This window comes from Sylvia atricapilla, chromosome 5 (genome assembly GCF_009819655.1).
Source record: "Sylvia atricapilla isolate bSylAtr1 chromosome 5, bSylAtr1.pri, whole genome shotgun sequence".
In the NCBI taxonomy this organism is placed as follows: domain Eukaryota; kingdom Metazoa; phylum Chordata; class Aves; order Passeriformes; family Sylviidae; genus Sylvia; species Sylvia atricapilla.
The window spans coordinates 61,085,763-61,104,619 of NC_089144.1; the positions used below are offsets into that span (position 1 = coordinate 61,085,763).

At 47.3% G+C, this 18,857-nt stretch overlaps 1 protein-coding gene across 1 annotated transcript; it reads right to left on the reverse strand.

Moving 5' to 3' along the window:
• Window positions 1-384: 384 nt before the first annotated feature.
• Window positions 385-15,584, reverse strand: DENND11 (DENN domain containing 11). Its single transcript, XM_066319710.1, has 9 exons — window positions 15,320-15,584; window positions 9,936-10,035; window positions 8,730-8,888; window positions 7,920-8,073; window positions 7,541-7,679; window positions 6,942-7,073; window positions 6,602-6,752; window positions 6,348-6,416; window positions 385-5,266 (listed from the first exon to the last, which is right to left on the reverse strand). Exons 1-9 carry the CDS (start codon window positions 15,558-15,560, stop codon window positions 5,071-5,073), a joined length of 1,341 nt encoding a protein of 446 aa, XP_066175807.1. The 5' UTR covers window positions 15,561-15,584; the 3' UTR covers window positions 385-5,070.
• Window positions 15,585-18,857: the final 3,273 nt, after the last annotated feature.

Consider the following 18,857-nt stretch of genomic DNA (forward strand, 5'->3'; position numbering starts at 1 on the left):
GATCTACACTGTGGAGAGGCAAATTACCTAAATTTAGCGATCTTTAAAGTCCCATAACTCTTGACTGAGACTGAAAGGGCTAGAAGGCTGCTAGTTCTTTTTCATAGTTATGCTGGTGATAGGACCTGGTTTATGCTGTCTGTCTTTTGGTTTGCAGTCATGAAAAGTGCCCAGTGCAGCCCTGGGTCACTCTCCAAGGAACGTGGTGGTTGTGCTTTGCTCTTTTTGCTTGCCACAGAGACACCTGGGACATCGTGCTGCAGCCCCTGGCTCAGAGTCAAGGGCAGTTCTCACCACTGGAGCTTTCCCTCAAGTTGATGTTTCTGTAATAAAATCAGCAATGTGTCTTTTTCTCCAGTGGCAGGAAAGACAAGGCAGCAGCCATTTCAAAAAGGTAAGCTTTAATTGTATTAAAAAATACCCATGTTTTAGTAAGCAGTTTCTCTACAGAGCCACAGGCCTATGGGAGCAACCACACATCTGCAAGATGCAAACAACATCAGAGCTGTTAGAATTACAACCAGCCTAGGTTGTAGCAAGGGGTGAGATGGTGAGAACTGGCTCCTTGTTCATCTGTATCATTTTACAGGGAAAATCACTAATCCTCTTCCATAGCTCCCACTGCAGTGTGATTCCTTGCTTGAGGGTAACCAAGAGATCCCTTCAGAACTGGTATTGCTGATGCTGTTGTGATGTTAAAGTACCAAGGATCATCTGAGACACAGGCTGGTATTTAAATATTCATATCAGCATAAGTTGAATAGCTTGTACAAATACCATTCAAGTAATTTTTCTCCTTCCTCTGCAGTTCAGAGTTCTTCCAGTATAGGGTAATTCTAGACTTCTGAATTGCAACATTCAGAGGGGAGGTGTGAGATAGATACTATATAAAATAGGCAGGGGCTGAACCCACTATCTGCAGTGTTGAGGAAAAGACTCAGTTCTCATGTTTCTGTCTGACATCAACACAAAGTTTTCTTTGTACAAACTCCAAGATAGGATGGAGGAGTAGAATCCTAGGTCCCACTCATGAAAACACTTATCTTGGCTTTAACTTACAGTCCATTCTAGAAGGGCTTAAAATACTGTAACATAAATAAAAAGGAAGGATAACAATCTAATGATAGACCAGCTCAAGGCACCTGTTTATTTTGACCACATTTAAACATTCCCATTTGAATGGCATGTTGCATTAACCAAGATCTAAAATCCTGGTTCATAGGCATTTAGTACCCTTTAGAAAGATCACACTGTTAAGTCAATACATTCCAGTCCCTTGTAAAAGACATTTATGTTGTCTCTTCCCATAATCACTACAGCACTGGTTTTGGGAAGGTAGGAAGAAGACAGCAACTAACTTAGAAGTAATGGCTAGGATGAGCGTTTGGATTAGTGCACATGCTTTGTACCTAGAATTTTCCTTTAGGATAGAGTGCTCTTTGCCTATCCAGGAGCCACTGTCTTTCCACCTCCCAGAGCAAAGCATGTCTGTCCCTTGCATAGTCTGTAGCCAGGAGGGCCACAGCTGCTCCCAGTCTTTTGCTTATTAACTTTGACAGGTGTTAAAATGGGGTATCACTGTAACCCTGCTTTACTGAATAACCTGTACAGGGAGCTACTTTCTCTTGAAGAGTAGATGGAACTTTCTTCTGCCCAAAAGGATGGTGGACAGGCAAGCTCAGCTCCTGTGACAGTCATGACCACTGGTAATAAGATACACTGCAGTAAGTACCTTACATGTGCTGGAAAAGAAAGTAGTAGCATGTCTGTAAGACAAATCTGAATTCTGAATCCATAAAGTGCCTTTCTCCTAGTATCCATTATAGTTCTTTATTGTACTTGGCTCTGTCCAGCTTGGCCTAACCTTGCAGCGAGAAGACTTTTGGATGATTTAAATGTCTGTTAAAGTGGTGTTGCTTGCTCAGATTGAAAACCTAGCTTTTATGTCTCTCATCAGCTTTGCCCTTCAATGCAGATAGTACAAGCACTAATAATTCATTGCTTGATTACACATCTCTTGTGCAGCTTGAGTTAAGATGCAGTTAGGAAGCTCTAGTTCTGGTTAAAGTCAAGCATGTACCACCTGAGAGCCTGCACTGGCTATCCAAGGACTTGAGTTTTGCAGAATACCTGGGGCGCAGCATAGACCTGGTTACTGTAACCACCATTCAAACCTGGGCTCTGATCACAGCAACTGAAGGCACCACTGTAAAGGCAAAGTACTTCAAAGGAGAAATCAGGAATGTCCTATCTTATGCCACGATTTCCTCCCTCTTTTCACTCAAAACACACCCAGTTAATGTCTCCCAACTGCTAGTATGCAACAAAGCACCGAGTGCCTAGGAGGGGATTTTGAATATTTGCACATAACTGTTTTACCTTGAATTATGTTATCTCCTGGAAAGATAAAACTCAGTTAAACTGGTTCCACAGAACAGTCCTTCATGTTCCAAGCTGTAACAATTTGTTTCTATTATGTATCCATTACCCATTTCTTGAGAACTTTCCACATGTGACAAAAATAAAAGGAATTTCTTCTAGAAAATGAGTGCAGGTGAAAGCACTTTTGCAGCTAATCAAGTAAGGAAGGGTTAGGGGAGAAGTGTCCTTTTCTGTTTTCTGTGGGATGGTGTCCTGACTTTCGTAGCAGTTGCCTGCCAAGAGAGATTTGGTAGAAAAGCAAAATTACAAGGAAGACCGAAATAGGCTGCAGCCGTCCAACTGGATGCAGCACATGGATGTTACTACAGTAATCTGCTTGCTTTGATGCTTCTGCACCCATACTACTGCTAACTAATGAGGACCTAATTTCTGGAAAGCAGAGGTTTTATAAATGTAAAATAGGAATTTCAGGAGCTTCTGCTCAGTGGGCTCTGGCAGTGCTGTCTACTGGACCTCCTGTTCCAACAGCCTGTAAATAACAGTGCTCTAATGCAGGGTGTTAGGAAGCCTCTGACTGCAGTGACTAAAATTTCGATATTAAATCAAAGGTTTGTTTCTGTTTAGTTTAGCAAAAAAACTGACAAAGAGAATAGAAAGTCATTAACAACTGACCACGGCTAAACTATGTAGCAAACCGTCGAGAAAGTGAGAGGAGAAATTGCTAGAGACTAGTTTCAGTTCTGTTTCATACTTCAAGGCCTCAGTTCAAAAACAAAGCCATTTCTTAAGGAAAAGAGACTGGTCTTTCCATTAAATGATACTCAGCTGATTTTACCTCTTTATATATTCTTTCCCCCAGCCTTCTAAGGATGATGATGTTACAGTTGTTGTGAGCAATTGACAGTATGAACAACAGCGTATTTTCTTCTGTACAAAAACATCCAAAGTCTTGAAAAAGCAGCCAGGGGAGTGACTGCTTGGAGACAGGCAAATTGGAGGAACAATTGCCTCCTCCTTTCCAGAGGGAAACAATCTACAGAGTGTATACTTGGAGAACATTTGCTTCACCTGTTTCAAAAAGGTGCTTTGCCTGCCTTAGAGTGGGTGAAATCTTGGTGGTTCAGGCTCTGTCTCATCCTATAAAATGCTAGGACAGATGGCTATATCAGCTACAGTTTGCATTCCTACAACACACAGAAAACTTCCAAGGGTGCTGGAATCTGTAATGGTAGAAGCAGCAACTAATCAGCTATAGCCACAGTTCAGGAAGAACAGTCAGCTTAAAGCTGATATTGCTACAGGCTGAAGGATTTGGGACAAAGTAGTATGTCAGGCCTAGAAGCCACAGTATCATTCCTGGATTTTGCATGGCAAAGGGATTACTCTTTACTGGGATAACCTTTCTGGAGGTAATGACTAGTCCTTCAGAACTGAAACCTATTCTTTCCGCAGCATGAGAAAACATCTGTTTCATCTGGTTGTACAGCTCTGCCCAGGAAAAAAGACAGACTTGCTTTTAAACATTGCTTCTAGCAGCTGTGCCAGTTAAGAGTACCAAACTCCGAGGGAATCTCCTGCAAACTTCAGTTGTTCCAGCTGAAAGGTCTGTTCTCTGTCTCACACAGAAAGCCGGGGATAGTAGCAGGCAGTTCTGAAGGCTCAACAAAAGAAGGATTAGCAGACAGTGTCAAAGCAAAGGAGCAACAAGCCACATCAGCTACAAAGGAAAGGCTAGTGACATTAATTAAAGCATACTTATTCTATCCCATCCAGCCCAGCACCATCCAAGCTGAGGCTGGAGAACAAAGTGACTGCAAAGTGGCTCAGTGGTGTTGGTCCCTGTTAAATGGAGGGCCATCTTGATGCTTTGAAGATTTTAAACCAAAGCAGCAGGTGTGATGCAACTAAAAAACAAAGGAGGTGGCAGGATGGATTGAGGAGAGAAGGTGCTCTTCTGCAGCTATAAGATAGGTAGGTGCAGTCTCTGCCAGTTTAGACCACCTCAGATGCTGGAAGTGAAACCGTGCTGCTCCAGTAAGCAAAGTCATAAGATCCTGTAGCATCCCCGATCCCAAACTTGCTTCTGCCATTTACAAGGAAGGGTAGCTTTACTCCAATTCCCCTTAAAGTTGGGTGAGGAATGTTTAAAGGAGTCCTGGTTCTTATCATTGGTTTAACTGTCCCCACCAATAAACTCGGTAGGAGCTATTTAATGAGACTGGGCCATTAACAGCTTGTGCTGAAGCCCTCTTCAGTCCCCCAGTGGAAGGGGGAGTTGATAGGAAGATTTTCCAGCCAAGTCGGAAAGCTCAGCTATAGCATTTCACATTGGTTGTCATCAAAGTGCTTTCTTGAAGTCTTCAGCCCTCAGGTATCCAGGCTAGGCCAAAACCTAGTTATCACTGGCAACAGTGAGGTTTGGTGCAAAAGTGCCACTGGTCCTAGCTAGACAAAACAAAAAACCACAAATGAAAGGGAAAGGGAGACAAAACCAAAGGAACTGTAGAGCAGGTACTTACTAGGAAGTTGTGTGAGAAAATAAAATCACATTTTGTTTTAAAATTATAAATACTCTCCATATAAAGTTATTAAATAGCTGTGGCTGTGGTGAGTTCCAGTGATCCTCCTAAGCAATGTCTGGTAGTCTTTAAAAAGTCATCTTTGCTCCCCATCTCTCTTGCCCTTGTTTTAAGTGCAGCAGGGGTTGTCAATGACTAGCATAACATCAATGCCATACACTTCCAGGAGGTCCATAAGGAAACTTCGATCCCCTTGGGGATCCAGGCCCATGCCTCGTGCGTGGTCAGCTGTCAGTGTCTTGTCCTGGCTGGCCGACACCTCCATCAGCGTCTGGAATATGCGGTTGTTCTGCTCCATGAAAAACCTATAGGGTAAAGTCAGTGGAACCAATTGTGTTGGACCTCCATAAGGACAGTCTGTTTACCAAACAGGCAGCAGAGCCCCAGAACTGCATTTAAGCCCCTTTAGCCAGAGATCCCACCTTGTTAGGTGATGCTGTAGTACTTTTCCATTCACTTTACAGGTGACCCAGATAAACTAAGATAAAGCAGTAACTTTTAATTGGCAGTGGTGCTCCCATCTGTGGGGGGCATTTCCCTCTGAAGAAGCCACATTATCAGCTAAAGTGTGTTCTGTGGTCACCAAGCAGGTACATCACACCTACAGCTCCCGTAATGTAGGGGAGGAAAGTGTTGTCACCCATCCGGTAAGCCAGCGGGTAAATAAATTCTCCATTGCTGGTGCAGAACACAGCAGTGAGAACTACTTCCTACCTGTTGCTTTCCTAGAAACATGCAAAGCTATTGAGAAAGAGCTCTGGCTACGCCTGTGAAGCTCAGCAGTCAGATCTCTGCCCCAACAGCCCTTGACACAGTTTCATCCCATTACTTCTCAGCTGCTGCAGAATGTGAATAGCAACACGCAGTGAAGGGCTTCAGAGGTGGTATACATGTGGTTTTTATCTAATTCTGTACCTCCCACTCTACACCCAGTTCTGGTTCCTCTGTTTGCCAGGTATGAAGTCAGCCACAGCAGTAGGCCAGTCCTTCACATGCAGGTCTTATCTCCACACTGTACCAACCCCCAGCATGGTAGAGTGCCCACTTCCCATGAACATTGTCCTTTCCAGAGCCAAATATTCTGGCAAGAAAAATCCTATAGTGCTTATGTTTGCGAGGACATTCTTACATCTCTAAAATTCACTTCTCCCTCGCAGCACATAAGCAACCCCAGTGGATACTACATTTTGGCTTCTCAGAATGAAAAGAAGATGATCTGAAGAGGAAGACCCAGTCTGTTTTTTGAACCTTGGAGGAAAAAAGCTCACTATGGAATTTTGTCAAACATCCTGTTTCATAATATGCCAAACAGTGCAACACAAAATCAGTGCAAGACGCTCCCTAAAACTAGCAGTGTCCAGCTAAGTATTAGAGGTAGCCACTCACAAGATGAAAAGGTCCTCTTCACAGGAACTGCAATCCTCACCCACTTCTTGAGAATACATTAACATCTGCCTGAGAGAAGGGAGACAGGTTAATTGCACATACCTACTGTGAACCTGAAAGCTTTATGAGATGACCAGAATCTTCAAGAGATGAGCTGAACCAGTGGGATATTTTGAAAATACTACAAGGAGGAAGGTACAAGGAGGAAGGTATTCCACCTCTCCTATCAGGACCACCCAGATGTCTGTGATTACCTTTGGTCATTGAGCCGTCGGTACTTCTCCTTGTCAGCATTGTTAATTTTCAGGAGTGGCTGCAGATGTTCGTGATGCGTCTTCACATTCTGGTTGTCCACGTAGACATCATAGAGATCCCGTTTCTGCTCAAAGATCTTTTCTGTTGTACCTGCCAAATTCAGAGAAGATTTTCAGAGCAGTGTGTTGCTTTCCCAGCAGACCAACTGTTCTCTCCTGCTTGCATAGTTAGTCATTCCACACACAGCCTATTTCTCATCAGTTCTATTCCACAGTCTGGTGTCTCAAGACGTTTTGCAGCCTGGAGCTAAAAACATCACGCCTAATCCATCATACTTACAGGCCACATATGATACTTCTGTCTCCAGCATTTCTATGTCTGCCACATTCACGTAGAAGAATGGTTTGGACTCTGGGACAGTTCCTCCAAGACCAGGCAGAGAAACATTTGCAAGGCAACAGCAACAATACACTGTGGACAAGAGAAGTACATCCTGAGATGCTTCTGGTTTCCCTCAAGGGCACTTTGAACCCCACTTGCCCAGTTCTCCCACAGGTCTCTACGAAAACAATGGTCAGAGCTCTGAAATGCCCCTGAACACCAGAACTGCTCAAGTGAAGACATCCTGTTTTGCATAGGAAATAATCAGTTCTCCCATAGGAATCGCACATTCTAGAATCCACAAATTCAGTCAATGCTCTTATTGTCCTGTGCTGACAGGAATGAGTGTGACAGTGCCAGATGTGTCCTTACTTACGAGGCCTGAAGAAAAGCATTTGGTAGGAAATGTGTAAATGCAGACCGAGCGGGATCTTCACGAGGCACAGTCACAATAGATTTTGAAGACCTGCATGACGTCTGTCCCCTCAGTACTCACAGGCATTTTTCTGCAATGCTTCAGCCTACACCAGAGCTCTGCAGTGTCCCTGGAAACATACCTCTATAGCAGACAACTCCAACTGGGGGAGGTGAAAATATCAGTATGCGCTTGCGCAGCAGGGCAAACTTCCAGAGGACGAGGATCTGCTCACCGAAGAATTTGATGAACTGAGACATACAGCCAGCAGGGTGTGTGATCTGCAGGTGGAGCGAAAGGGAAGAAAACAGCTCAGAGGTGAAACAGGGACACATGCACACATGCTAAGTCTAAATGTGGGAGCAAGACCAGCACACAGCTTGCAACAGTCCAAGTAACAAAATCTTTTTTAAAGCAGCCCACGAAGCACAGAAGTGACTGCTTACATAAAGGAGTATGAGGCACCAGCAAGGAGCAGCAGCCCTCTGCCCATTCCTGCAGGCCTCAGGCACTTGCCTCACCTTCATCTCTGGGTACATGTATCTGTGGATGGAAGGCAGCCAGTGGACAGGTTGCTGAGAGCTGGGGGTGCCCTTGCTATCAGGGAGAACACCTTTCTTGTCATCATAGAATGCCTCTAGATGGGAGTAGTGCCCTGGCATCTCCAGCTGGTGTCTGGAAAAGAAAGGAAAAACGGGGAGATCTGTAGTGTCTCCAGACTATTTGTTTAGTGCCTTGCCCCCAGCAAACATCTGCTCTCACAGCTAAAGGGGATCCTGGGTCTCTCAGTCACACTGGAGGGCTAAAGAAACATCAGGACTACCAGCTCTCAGTGCAGCCAGAGAGAACATGCACAGGACTGACAAAGGCACTGAGCTGGAGCCTGCACAGTACTGATCCTGTTTTAAATACACTCAGGTAGGAACAGTTTTCTATCATCACCATTTTCACTGCTAGATCCACTCAACACAACTGAAGCACACAGCTAGCCAGGATCACCATTACACAATTAGAAGCCCTTAGTAAAATGGTTTTCAGAAGTGAAAAGGGGAACTTCTTGTTCTCTCAACTCTTTCCGTGACACCTATGTCTGCCTACAATAACTAGGGTTTGGGTAGCATTTGACTGTTAGGAAGGAACAGACTGCTGCTAATCAGTTCATTGTCTCCTTCACACTGTGAACCTGTAATACTTTCTGGAGAAACAGCCAGTCAAGGAGATCACAGCAGAGCATTGTCACTGAACTCTCAGTTGCCTAAAACTGCTCTCCAGAGAAGGAACATTACCTCTCCCAGGTGGGAAATGACCAGGCTCATCCCCAAGGAACTTACCTGACCTGGTTCTCCAGGAAGTGCATGTACCTATACAGCAGTGTGTAGGAAGGGGAGAGGATGCCCACGGACTTCATGCGGGCTCCACGCTCTAACTCACTCTCCACAGGCATGTTGGCAAAGCAGGCCAGGCCAAAGCAGAGCCCTTTCCGGAAATAACTGGAGACAAAGGTTTGACAGAAGGGTTAACATTAAAATAAGGAAAGAAGAGGAAAGAAAGTAGCTGAGTGCTAAAATTACGGATTTGAGATCATATTTTCTTCTATAAGGAGTTCCCTGAAATCCTGTCCTGCTAGCTGAAGGGCTGAGGACAGGCCTTGGGTGCCCCAGTCTTCTCAGTAGGAAGAACAAATATTTAAGGCAAGAGTTCTCAGGAATTCCCACTAAAGCCCCTACCAGCCATGTCACAGGCTGGTAAGGAATGCAAATAAGTAACTTGGAAGGAAGACCAGCAGAATGCATGATTCAGTCAGTCACCTTCCTCCAAGGAAGAAGCCTTCAGTGAATGCAGTTCTGAGTACAGTACAGCTACCTGGTCATATTTTGGGTGCCAGCACGTTGAAGCACACTGATTATCAGACTGCAGGGGTTCAGTTCACATGCCTTTAAGAAAGTAACTGTTACTCCTGACCAAAAGGAATTGTGACACTGCAGTTCATTGCTAAACACTGCTGCATTGCAACATTGGGTTAGCAGAATGCAGAAAACTCCTCTCTTATGTGTTTCCACTGAAGGAGCTAGCAAAGAAGAAAGTGAGTGAGACCTGTTTATAACAACAGTTAAAGGAACCAAAAGCCCTGGCAGAGTTAAGAACATTTTTCTAAGTCCTGTTCCTGCAAAATCCTTCCCGTTTCAGTTCTGCCATTCCTTGCCCTTCACCCTAGGCCTCTGCTGACAAATAGTCTCAAATAGTGGCAGTGCAGATCATTTGCCCAGTACACATTAAAATGTGCACATCAGTGAGAAGCTGACCTGCTCCAGTTGGCCTCCACAGGCAAAGCAGTCATACAGCAGATCACTGCAGCTAGCTGGTGCTCATATGATACTGAAAGTGTCTGAAAAGTATCTTTGGCTCAGGTAGAAACAGTTTATCTGTAGGACCCTAGCTTCCCAGGTGGTATTTTTCTTGCATGTTCTGAATTAAGAGCTGGTGGTGTAGATGCATGACTGAGAAAGGAAGAAGTCATATGGCTCAGATGTACTCACATGAAATCTGACTGGATTTTGTGGGACCCGCTTGCCATGGATTTGAATTCCACACCTTCCAAATCTATATCTTGGGGTAAACACCATTCCACCATGTTGCCTGCAGAGAAGAAAATTAATTTGGGTAAGCTTGAATACAGTATTCGTTTCTAAAATGCATACATCATCAATAGCAAGTTGTTGCTTTTCTAACCTTGGCATACCTGTAACAGTGCCCTAACACAACTCTTGAACTCCTAAATTGTCACAGACAGAAAGGTGACATACAATACACCACACATCTCTTGCAGATGTTACTTGTTTTAGCACAACACACAGACACTGCAGAACATTTGGGACCACTTCTGCAGCTAATGCTATTTTGTGGGTTTATCCTTGACAACCTTAATCACAGAGCAGCTAAAATTTTTTCCTGATGGCAGATAAGCTTTGGTCTATACAAGTATCCATCCCATACCGAAAGAACCAAAGGACAGACTGTTGCTCTTTAGGATGAGTTGTCCTTTGCCTGTGCTTGGCAGGCCTGGTCAAACAGAAACTCCTAAGCCATCATCCAAGTAATCTCTTCCCTGAAATTTCTCCTAATTTCTTTAGGATAGGAAGACTTAGCTGAAGCTTCATCTGGAGGCTGAACTGATCCAAGTACTGCAATGTGTTTGTGTATGCTAGGATAACCAACAAAAAAGTACATAAACTACAAGCTAGATGGAGATCAGCAAACATCTGTCACCTGCCTACCCAAGCAGAAAGCGTGCACTTGTTCAGGGGAAAAGGCCACCTGAGGAGCCTGATCTTGGAACAGATGATATCAGAGAAGTCACAAAATGTCCCTAAAGCAAATGAAGTCCAGCAGGTTTACCACAGACCAAAAAAGGGGTGATTGTTCACGCTTTCCCATGCCAGCACATCAGAGCCCAGCCTGCTTACCTGGACATTCCCACTGCACTGAGATGTGCTCCAGATTTACGTGGGTAAATCTGTTTGTTTTAAATCGAGTTTCTGTTCTCTGTCAGTCTGCCCACAGCATTTGAAGTCATGTGGCTTAGTTTTAAAAACAAGGCAAACAAACCAAAATTCTTCACCATAATGCAATGGTGGGTGCAGCACAAAGGTGCTTCCTACTGGTTCACTCCTTTCCCTGCCCTTTGGGATGAGCATTCCAGCTGTGCTTGCATGGACAGCATATACATGGAAGGGCCTTATACTCAGCCAAGACTCTTGGAGATATTTAAATCTGAGGCGTCATTTCTGAAGCCTGTCTTTTGTCTCATTACTCATACTGCACAAGTATATGCCTGCACAGGAATAGGGCTTAGCTACTGACATTTAAATAGGCTATTTTTCTTCTCACATAGATGCTGTATTCAGTAGACCTCCCCCAGCCCTGCCTGGCAGGGACTTCAGAAGAACCAACAGCGTTAGGCATGGCAACAGGAGAAGTTGTGCATCCAACTGCCCACTTGCAGTGCACAGGCAGAGCTGTCCCGCAGAGCCGGGCTGGCCGGGGAGCAGCGGCAGCCTGGTGACCCCAGGCACAGCCCTGTGCAGTCACAGGCAAACCACAGAGCTCTGCTGTGCACCGGGGCCTCTGAGGCGTGTGAAAGGCTGGCAGAGAGAGCCAGTGACATCATAGCAGCCCGCGCGCTCCCCTGGAGGGCTGGCAGATTATATATAGACGGTGGCTTCTGTTGTTTGGGGTTTGTGTGCGCCTCTTTGCTTTGCTTTTTAAAGGCGCAAGACCCTTCCTTGAAAGTGTGACGAAGTCAGCTCTTGAGAATATTGCCTCATAACCACAAAATTGTGGTTAAGGCCAGATGTGCTTTTAAGCCTTCCCCGCAGAGCATCCCTTACTGGTCATTATCTGCAGATTAATAGATCGATAGGCAAGAGTGCCATCAAGAGCAAAGAAGGTTGGCTTGGCTTAGTTTAGCCGCTGTGAGGTGTCCACTGCAGAGATGTTGAGGTGGACTTGGCTCAAACAATGCCTGTTCTGTAGCAGCAATAAGGAAAGAATGCCTTGAAACAGATCTTTACCCTGCATGTGACCTCAAAACCAGCTCGCCTATCACGTAGCTGGTTTGGTTTTTTTCTGGGATCCGTCAGGAGCAACCTGCACCTGAGCTCCTGGCTGTTCCTCACGCCACCTTGCCCTGTGAACACAGGAGCGACGTGGCAGTCAGAGAACAAACGCAGAGATTAAAAAGTCGGAAAGTTGGTCTGGCGAAACAGGAGAGCAAACAAAGGAGAGACTTCAGCCAGATGCCATACGACTGCCAGCCTGCCCCAGAAACCAGAGGAGGGAGGAGGGAGCAATGTTGTAGAAAAACAGGAAGCATTGCCCTTCCCCATAGAGAAAGCAGCTCTCTGAGTACAGGAAACTTTCCAAGTCAGAGTCACCCACTATTAGAGAGCAGGCTAGTGATTTTGCTGAGAGTCAGATCTGTGGATCTGATCTCCTGGAAGTTGTCTCCCACCTTAAGGTCAGGTCTGAGCCAGCACTCATTTTCTAGTGTGCAAAGTTAAGGATGTTCTTCCTTTTTCCCTTGTATTTTCTTTCCACTGGATTTTCACATCCTCACAAATGAGATATTGGCACCAGCATTTGGGGGTCATCACCTGGCCCTCCTTACCCAGCTGTGAATGCTACCATTTGTGCCAGGACAAGAGAAGCACAGAGTGTAACCTAACCATCACATTTGCTCTGTTTCCTGCATGGAAGAAATGTGGGACAGAAAACCAGAATATTTCATGTGCAAAACACATTAATTCCCTCTCTTCTCTCTTTGTCTCTCCATTACTTACAGACCCTTTCAGCTAACAGATTCTGTGGGACCTCCACGAAGGTGACTGTTAGCAGCTGCCCCACAACAGCAGTGAAGAGAGCTCCTTCTCAAGTGCCACAGGGTTCACCATGCTGCAGGTGAGGACAGCAGCGATTCAGAAGCTGCTCTGGCTCTTACCTCAGTCACTCACATGAGCACTGACAGTCACAGGACACCAGAACTGTAACAGTGACCTGGCAACCCCATAACCTACCTTTGGAAACTCATCACATGCAACTGCTATACACTGAGCTCTGCTTCAAGCCCTGATAAATTTAGGAGGGAAGCTGTTACATTCTATATTAGCAGAGTCATCACTTCAGCCTTCTACAGTAAAAGACCTCTTGCCCACCTACTTGCCTGTAGTTGAGCAGACACTGCCTGGCATAACCACCTGCATGCACAAGCCACCACCAGAAATTCGGCTGTTCCTGTGCCTCAGCAAGCTGCCAGAGGTGCTGTGCTTTTCCTGGGCAGGATCAAGCAGGTTTCCAGCTCAGACACTAACTGGATGATTCCCTTTAAATCATACACAAAGACCAAACATCCTTTACAGCAAACACTACAGAAATCCTTCACACTATCTACTATTGACCAGTAATGCCCTTATTCTCTTTTTGACCCTAGCACGTTCATCATGCAACTTCATGATCTTTTTCCAAGTCCACACCCTCTGTAGGGCACTTTGCTCCCCAGCTGTAAAGCTGATGTTTGCTGGTATATTGCTCACAGTCCTATCATCCATGCTGGCTAGCGGCAGGAGGCTGAATCTTCCTGGACTTGAGAGACTACTCCAAGGCTGATGACACCCAGCATTAACTGCACATCAGATTTGACAAGAGCTGTTGCCCAACTTTCCCTGGACTTCATTCAAAGCAACAGCTGGTTCAGAAAAACTCCTGAGAAAGCTCAGCTTTCTGCCAGCTCTCAAGAAAATTTCACAATTTCATAGAAGGCATATGCTGTCGGATTGAAAGACAACCTGCTGTTGCTGCAGTCATCCAGACTCCTTCATGTTTTGGATACTTAGGAGAAACACCTCCATTTTTCCATCTCCCGGTGGAAAGATGACTTCCAATCTCATTTCAGATTTTTATCAGTGAAGAGCCTCTGACCCCTAGACTGAAGACACCTGTCTCTGGTGCAGTATGAAAGGGTAACTTCTCAAAACCCTTGGGTGTTGTGGGACACAACAGCCATGCTGCCTGACAGCGGGCATTGCTGACAGCATATCACATCAGGGGCTACATCCTGTTCACTACTTCCTTAGGATTTTCAGTTCAACACTGGCCTTCAGTCTTCACTACCAAGGCCCTCCTGTGAGTAGGTCAGTTACTTTCCCCTCCCACAAAAGAACCAACCTCACTGTGCTTTACAGACCTCTTTCCTGTCTCTGGTTGACTTCTGCTATGGATTTGCTAAGGATGTGCCTGTGTAGAGAAGAAAGAGAAGCTCGGTCTCACATCCGGATGCAAATGGGCTCCTGAATCTCCCTCTCTTGCCTTTGAACCCTAGATCTAGGAACCAAAAGGCCCAAAAATGTCTCATGACATCAGAACCTCTCTGCACAGTAGTACCTGTGTTCACAGGTGCAAGACGGGTGCTAACTTCATATCTGTGTCCTAACATCCTGTTTTGTGGATACTGTGGGAGCAGCAGGATTGGAAAACAAAGTTAAGACATTTTCTGAAATGCTGATTTACAGGCTTGAAATTAATAACCTCTGTCAATAGCGGTACAACACCACAGTCTAACAGCACTGAGAGAGATGGATATGGCAGCGAGAAGTGGAAAATACATTCCCTTTCCCCTCTCCTCTGCCCTCCTGGATCGCAGCAATCCTTCAAAGCGCTGAGTCCCAGAGATCCCATCAGAGGCCAGCCTCTAAACACATCGGTCACCAAGAAATACACAGCCGAGCTGCTGCTGCTGGTGATCGTGCCCTGCGAGCCTGCCGGATTTACGCCTGCCACAAACGCCATCCATCAGCGATAGCTGCGGGCAGGTCTGCGCCACTCCACGGAGATGGAAGGATGCTCTCAAGATGCTGCTAACAGGTTGCTGCGCTCCAGGCAGCGCTGGGCAGAGGCTCGGCCTAAATCTGTGAGGGGGACAGGGGATACCCCATCGCCGTCCACAAACTGCCCGTGCCGTGACCAGCTGGGGGGAAGAGATACACCCATCCCTCTTCTCGGAGCGCCACCAGACGCGAGCTCTTCCTCCCGCCAGAACTTCTCGGCGGGATGGAGACCGAAAGAAATCCCCCTTGTGCTCCGTTTTCGGCAAATGCCCACGGCCCCCGGTCTCGACACTGGCAGCCGCGCGGTGGAGCCGCGGTCCCCCGTGGGGCAGAGGGCAGCCCCGCTCCCGCCGGCCGCTCAACACCGGGTCCGGCGACGCTGCCCCAGCGCGGCGGGAGGAGCGGTCCCTAGGAGGCGGGATGCGGGGGGAGCGGCCCCCGGGGGATGCCCAGTCCCGGCCGCATCCATCTTACTCCAGCGGCGCCAAGAGCCCCAGGCCCGGCCCCCGCACCCCGGCCCGCCCGCCCCCGGCGCCGCTCACCCGTGCGGGGGTCGAAGGTGACCACGAAGACGGCCACGATCTGATCCTCCTCCGCCTCGGCCCGCGGCGGCCCCGCCGCTTCCGCCGGCCCCTCGCCGTCCCACGGAGGCGCGCTCCAGCCGCCGCCGAGCCGCCGCCCGCCGCCGCCGCCGCTGCCCTGCTCGGCCGCGGGCGGCGGCGCCGACACGGCGGGGCCCTCGGCCCAGAACAGCAGCGGCGCCTCGTCCGAGCGCTCCACCATGGCCGCGCCGGGCCGAGCGGAGCCGAGCCGGGGGGAACCGAGCGCAGCGGGGCACAGACGAGCCGAGCCGCGGCGGGCCGGACCCAGATGAACCGAGCCGAGGCGGGCGGAGATGAGCCGAGCCGAGGCGGCCGCACCCCCCGCGCCGCACCGGCGGCGGGCGGGAAGCGAGGGGCGGGAGCACGGGGGTGTCGCCGGTGGGGCGGGGCCGCAGGGCGGGGAGCGGCCGGGGCCGCCCGGGGCAGCCGGCGGAGCTCCCGGCTCCGAGCTCTCCGCTGCCGCCTCCTGCGGGAGCACGGCGGGCTGGGGGCGGTCCGCCTGCCCGTGCTTCGCCTCCTCGCACAGGGCACCGCCAGCTGCCCGCCTTCTGTTCCCGCCCGGCCGCGACTCCAATGCCGAGCAGCTGCTTCCCTCGGCCCCATTAAAGCCATCCTGCTGGGAAAGCCACGGGAATTGGGCACAGCGGCCTCAGAGCCAGCAACGCGGCCGGCTCGCACCCTCCCCCGAGCCCCAAATGGCTGTGGTAGAAGCTGCGAGCGACAAATCTGAAAGAATGAGGAACACTGATCCAGTATATGCTGGTACATGTGTGTGTGTATATACGTATATACGCCAATATATATATACGCGTACGTATGTGCTACAGAAGGTTGTGAAACAGCTTTGGCGGAACAAACAGAATCAGCTTGAGATTGAAAGATGGGGACACAAGCATGACCAAGGCATCCGCAGGCAGCCAACCTTTTGTAATTACCGTCCTCCTTCTGCCACCACCAATGTCATTAAGTGTCATTAGGATTAATTTGGTTCCCTAGGTCTTTCTGATTAATTGAATTACCCAATTAAGCAGGACACAATTAAAAGGAAGATATTGTCATAAAAGCCCTAATTGTCTAACTTTTTTCCTGTTAAGCAGTTCTGAGTGTTCAATACCCCATTAAGAAACCCATCAGCCAGTTTCCCCAGCAGTGAGGTTTGCGTTTTTTCTCTTTTTTTTGGTAACATTAGCATCCATTTGCTGTAAGCTTCATTGCAGACAGCTTCAACACTGAGTGGGCATTTTGTTTCACAAAGCCCATGCACAAGTTTACTTTGCAGAGCTATAGACCAGAGTAGGTGGTTTTTAGCAGATGGAGTTTTTCATAGAAGGTGACTGGCAAAGAAAAAAAGAAACAAACCCTGCACAATATTTTGTTACTGTGTAAAGAAAAGCCAGATTCTGCAAATACTTGGCCACATGCTTTGCTTTAACTGTATAGACAGTGCCAATCTTCATTTGGATGAATATATTTTTGCATGTTGGTGACGCTGAAGTGACAGCTCGTTTCTAACTTCATCTCCACAGTAGTGCTGCTACAAATGTCAAGTGCCTGTCCCCCAGCCATCCAGGCAGGAAACAAATGACAACTAAGAATTCCTCCATGACCCACACGAACTATTTGTGGTGCAGAGCAGTTCCTGGTCCCAGTACTGCCCCAGCACGAGGGAGGGATGCAGTGGGAAGAGCAATCAGTGACAAGGAGCAGGGGCTGCCAGTGGGATGTGTGAAACGTCATGATGCTCTGAGCTCCTGGCTTTGCTGAAAAAACCCATGGGACAAGTGACCTGGTGGTACCAGAGCAACGGATATGGCTCTGGCCAGCAATCCTGGCCTGCTGAGGACATACTGTTGGATACATGCAAAAAACAAAGGCCACATTTTCTACAGTTTTATTATTTCACTGAAACTGAAAATTATCCTTTTAGATACAAAAACTCTACTTCAAAAGAAAATGAACACCTTTTCCCTCCAGCTGAGGGTTTAGAAAATTGTCAGAAAAAATGTAAATGAAAGTGTGGCAGCTTTTATTTTTAAAATGCAAGATGAACAAGCTGGGCCTACTTTACACAGCAGGTCCGAGTTTTCTCCTTTACATGTCACATCTCTCCTTAGAAAAATGCCTCTAATACTGCCTCTGAATCCTGAAGGGAAAAAAAAAAAAAGCTTAAAAAGTGTTTAAGGCGGGATTGAAAACCAGTCTGAAGAAATTTCCTTGCTGTGTTATTAAAAACATGTAGTCACAGGGACTAAAAGCCTTAATTCTTCAGAATTAATATATTCCAATCTAATGCTTCAGGTATGAACATCCGATGAATGCAGTCAGATCACGGCAGTAGTAAAGTGGTCCAGGGTCTCAGCTGGCCAGATGCTGCAGACAAACCTGTCATAGCAGCCAGTGCTGGCACTGCCAGGCTTCTGGACCTTGCTCAGGATAAGGCACAGGGAGAGGCAGCAGCTGCATTTCAGACTAAGAGAGGCTGCACAGCAGCAACAGCTTGGTGCCTGCAAGAAATACTGCAAACTCTGGCAAGATACAACCACGACTGGGCTCCTGGCATGTCCTCCTGAGGCTGTTTTAGTGAATTGGGTACAGTTAATTTCTGTATCAAATGAACTGTTCATCACACTCTTCACAGGCAATTTCAGTTGTACGGCCATATTTTTGATTTAAGGAATGGGTTAGGAGAGCACAGAGACCTCAGACCCTGTGTGTTCTGCTGGGAATTGCCCTTGATGTGTGCGCGAAGGAAAGTAGGTGCTGCTTCTGCCAAACACCCATCTCCTATGGGCTGCAGCCACTTCCAATCTCTGCACATCCTTCTAGCAGCTCTCCTCAAGGCTAAGAAAAAAGGCTCCTGTAACCTTGTTCCCAATTAGTTAAAACTTGCTCTAGTCTCACTTTGAAACACAGGTTCCCAAAGGCTCAGAAGATTCCTGTTTTTTACAAAGAGGTGCAGGGAGGGGAGACATTGACCTGCTCCCGGGGACCAACAGTCACCCCATCACTGGGGCTGCCTTCACCAACACAGCTCCTCCCTCCTCTCCCTTGAAACTTCAAATGGGAAGCTGTACTGAGACCTGTGTATGGCTCCTAACTCTCTCTTGAAGTATTATAAATTATACATTCATAAATCTATACATTAAAATTAGGCTAGTGGCCTCTCCATTTAAGGTGCAACACTTGCCCAAACTAACGCATTCCTAAATGCAGGAAGTGAAATTCAGATTTAAAGAAGGAAACACAGGGCCCCATCACCACAAGACAACTCATATAAGTAAAGCCCACAAAGACTGGATCTTTGATGGGATTATGGAGCAGACAGGCTGTCAGCAAACATCACCCCCGTTACAGGCCCCAGGAGAGCATGCAGGAGCAGGGAGATGACTCAGACTCAGGGGGAATCCTGACTCTCTGCAGAGCTGGTTGTTGGCACCAAAAATCCACATCCAGAGAGAATTCCTCATCCACCAGGTAA

What these genes read in the sequence shown, in the direction of transcription:
- DENND11 (XM_066319710.1), bottom strand. Translation starts at nt 15,560, where the DNA reads ATGGTGGAGCGCTCGGACGAGGCGCCGCTGCTGTTCTGGGCCGAGGGC. An exon ending in ACATGTACCCAGAGATGAAG is followed by an intron (nt 7,680 to 7,919) that starts GTGAGGCAAGTG and finishes CTCCACCTGCAG; the next exon opens with ATCACACACCCTGCTGGCTG. An exon ending in CGACGGCTCAATGACCAAAG is followed by an intron (nt 6,417 to 6,601) that starts GTAATCACAGAC and finishes CCCTTCTCTCAG; the next exon opens with GCAGATGTTAATGTATTCTC.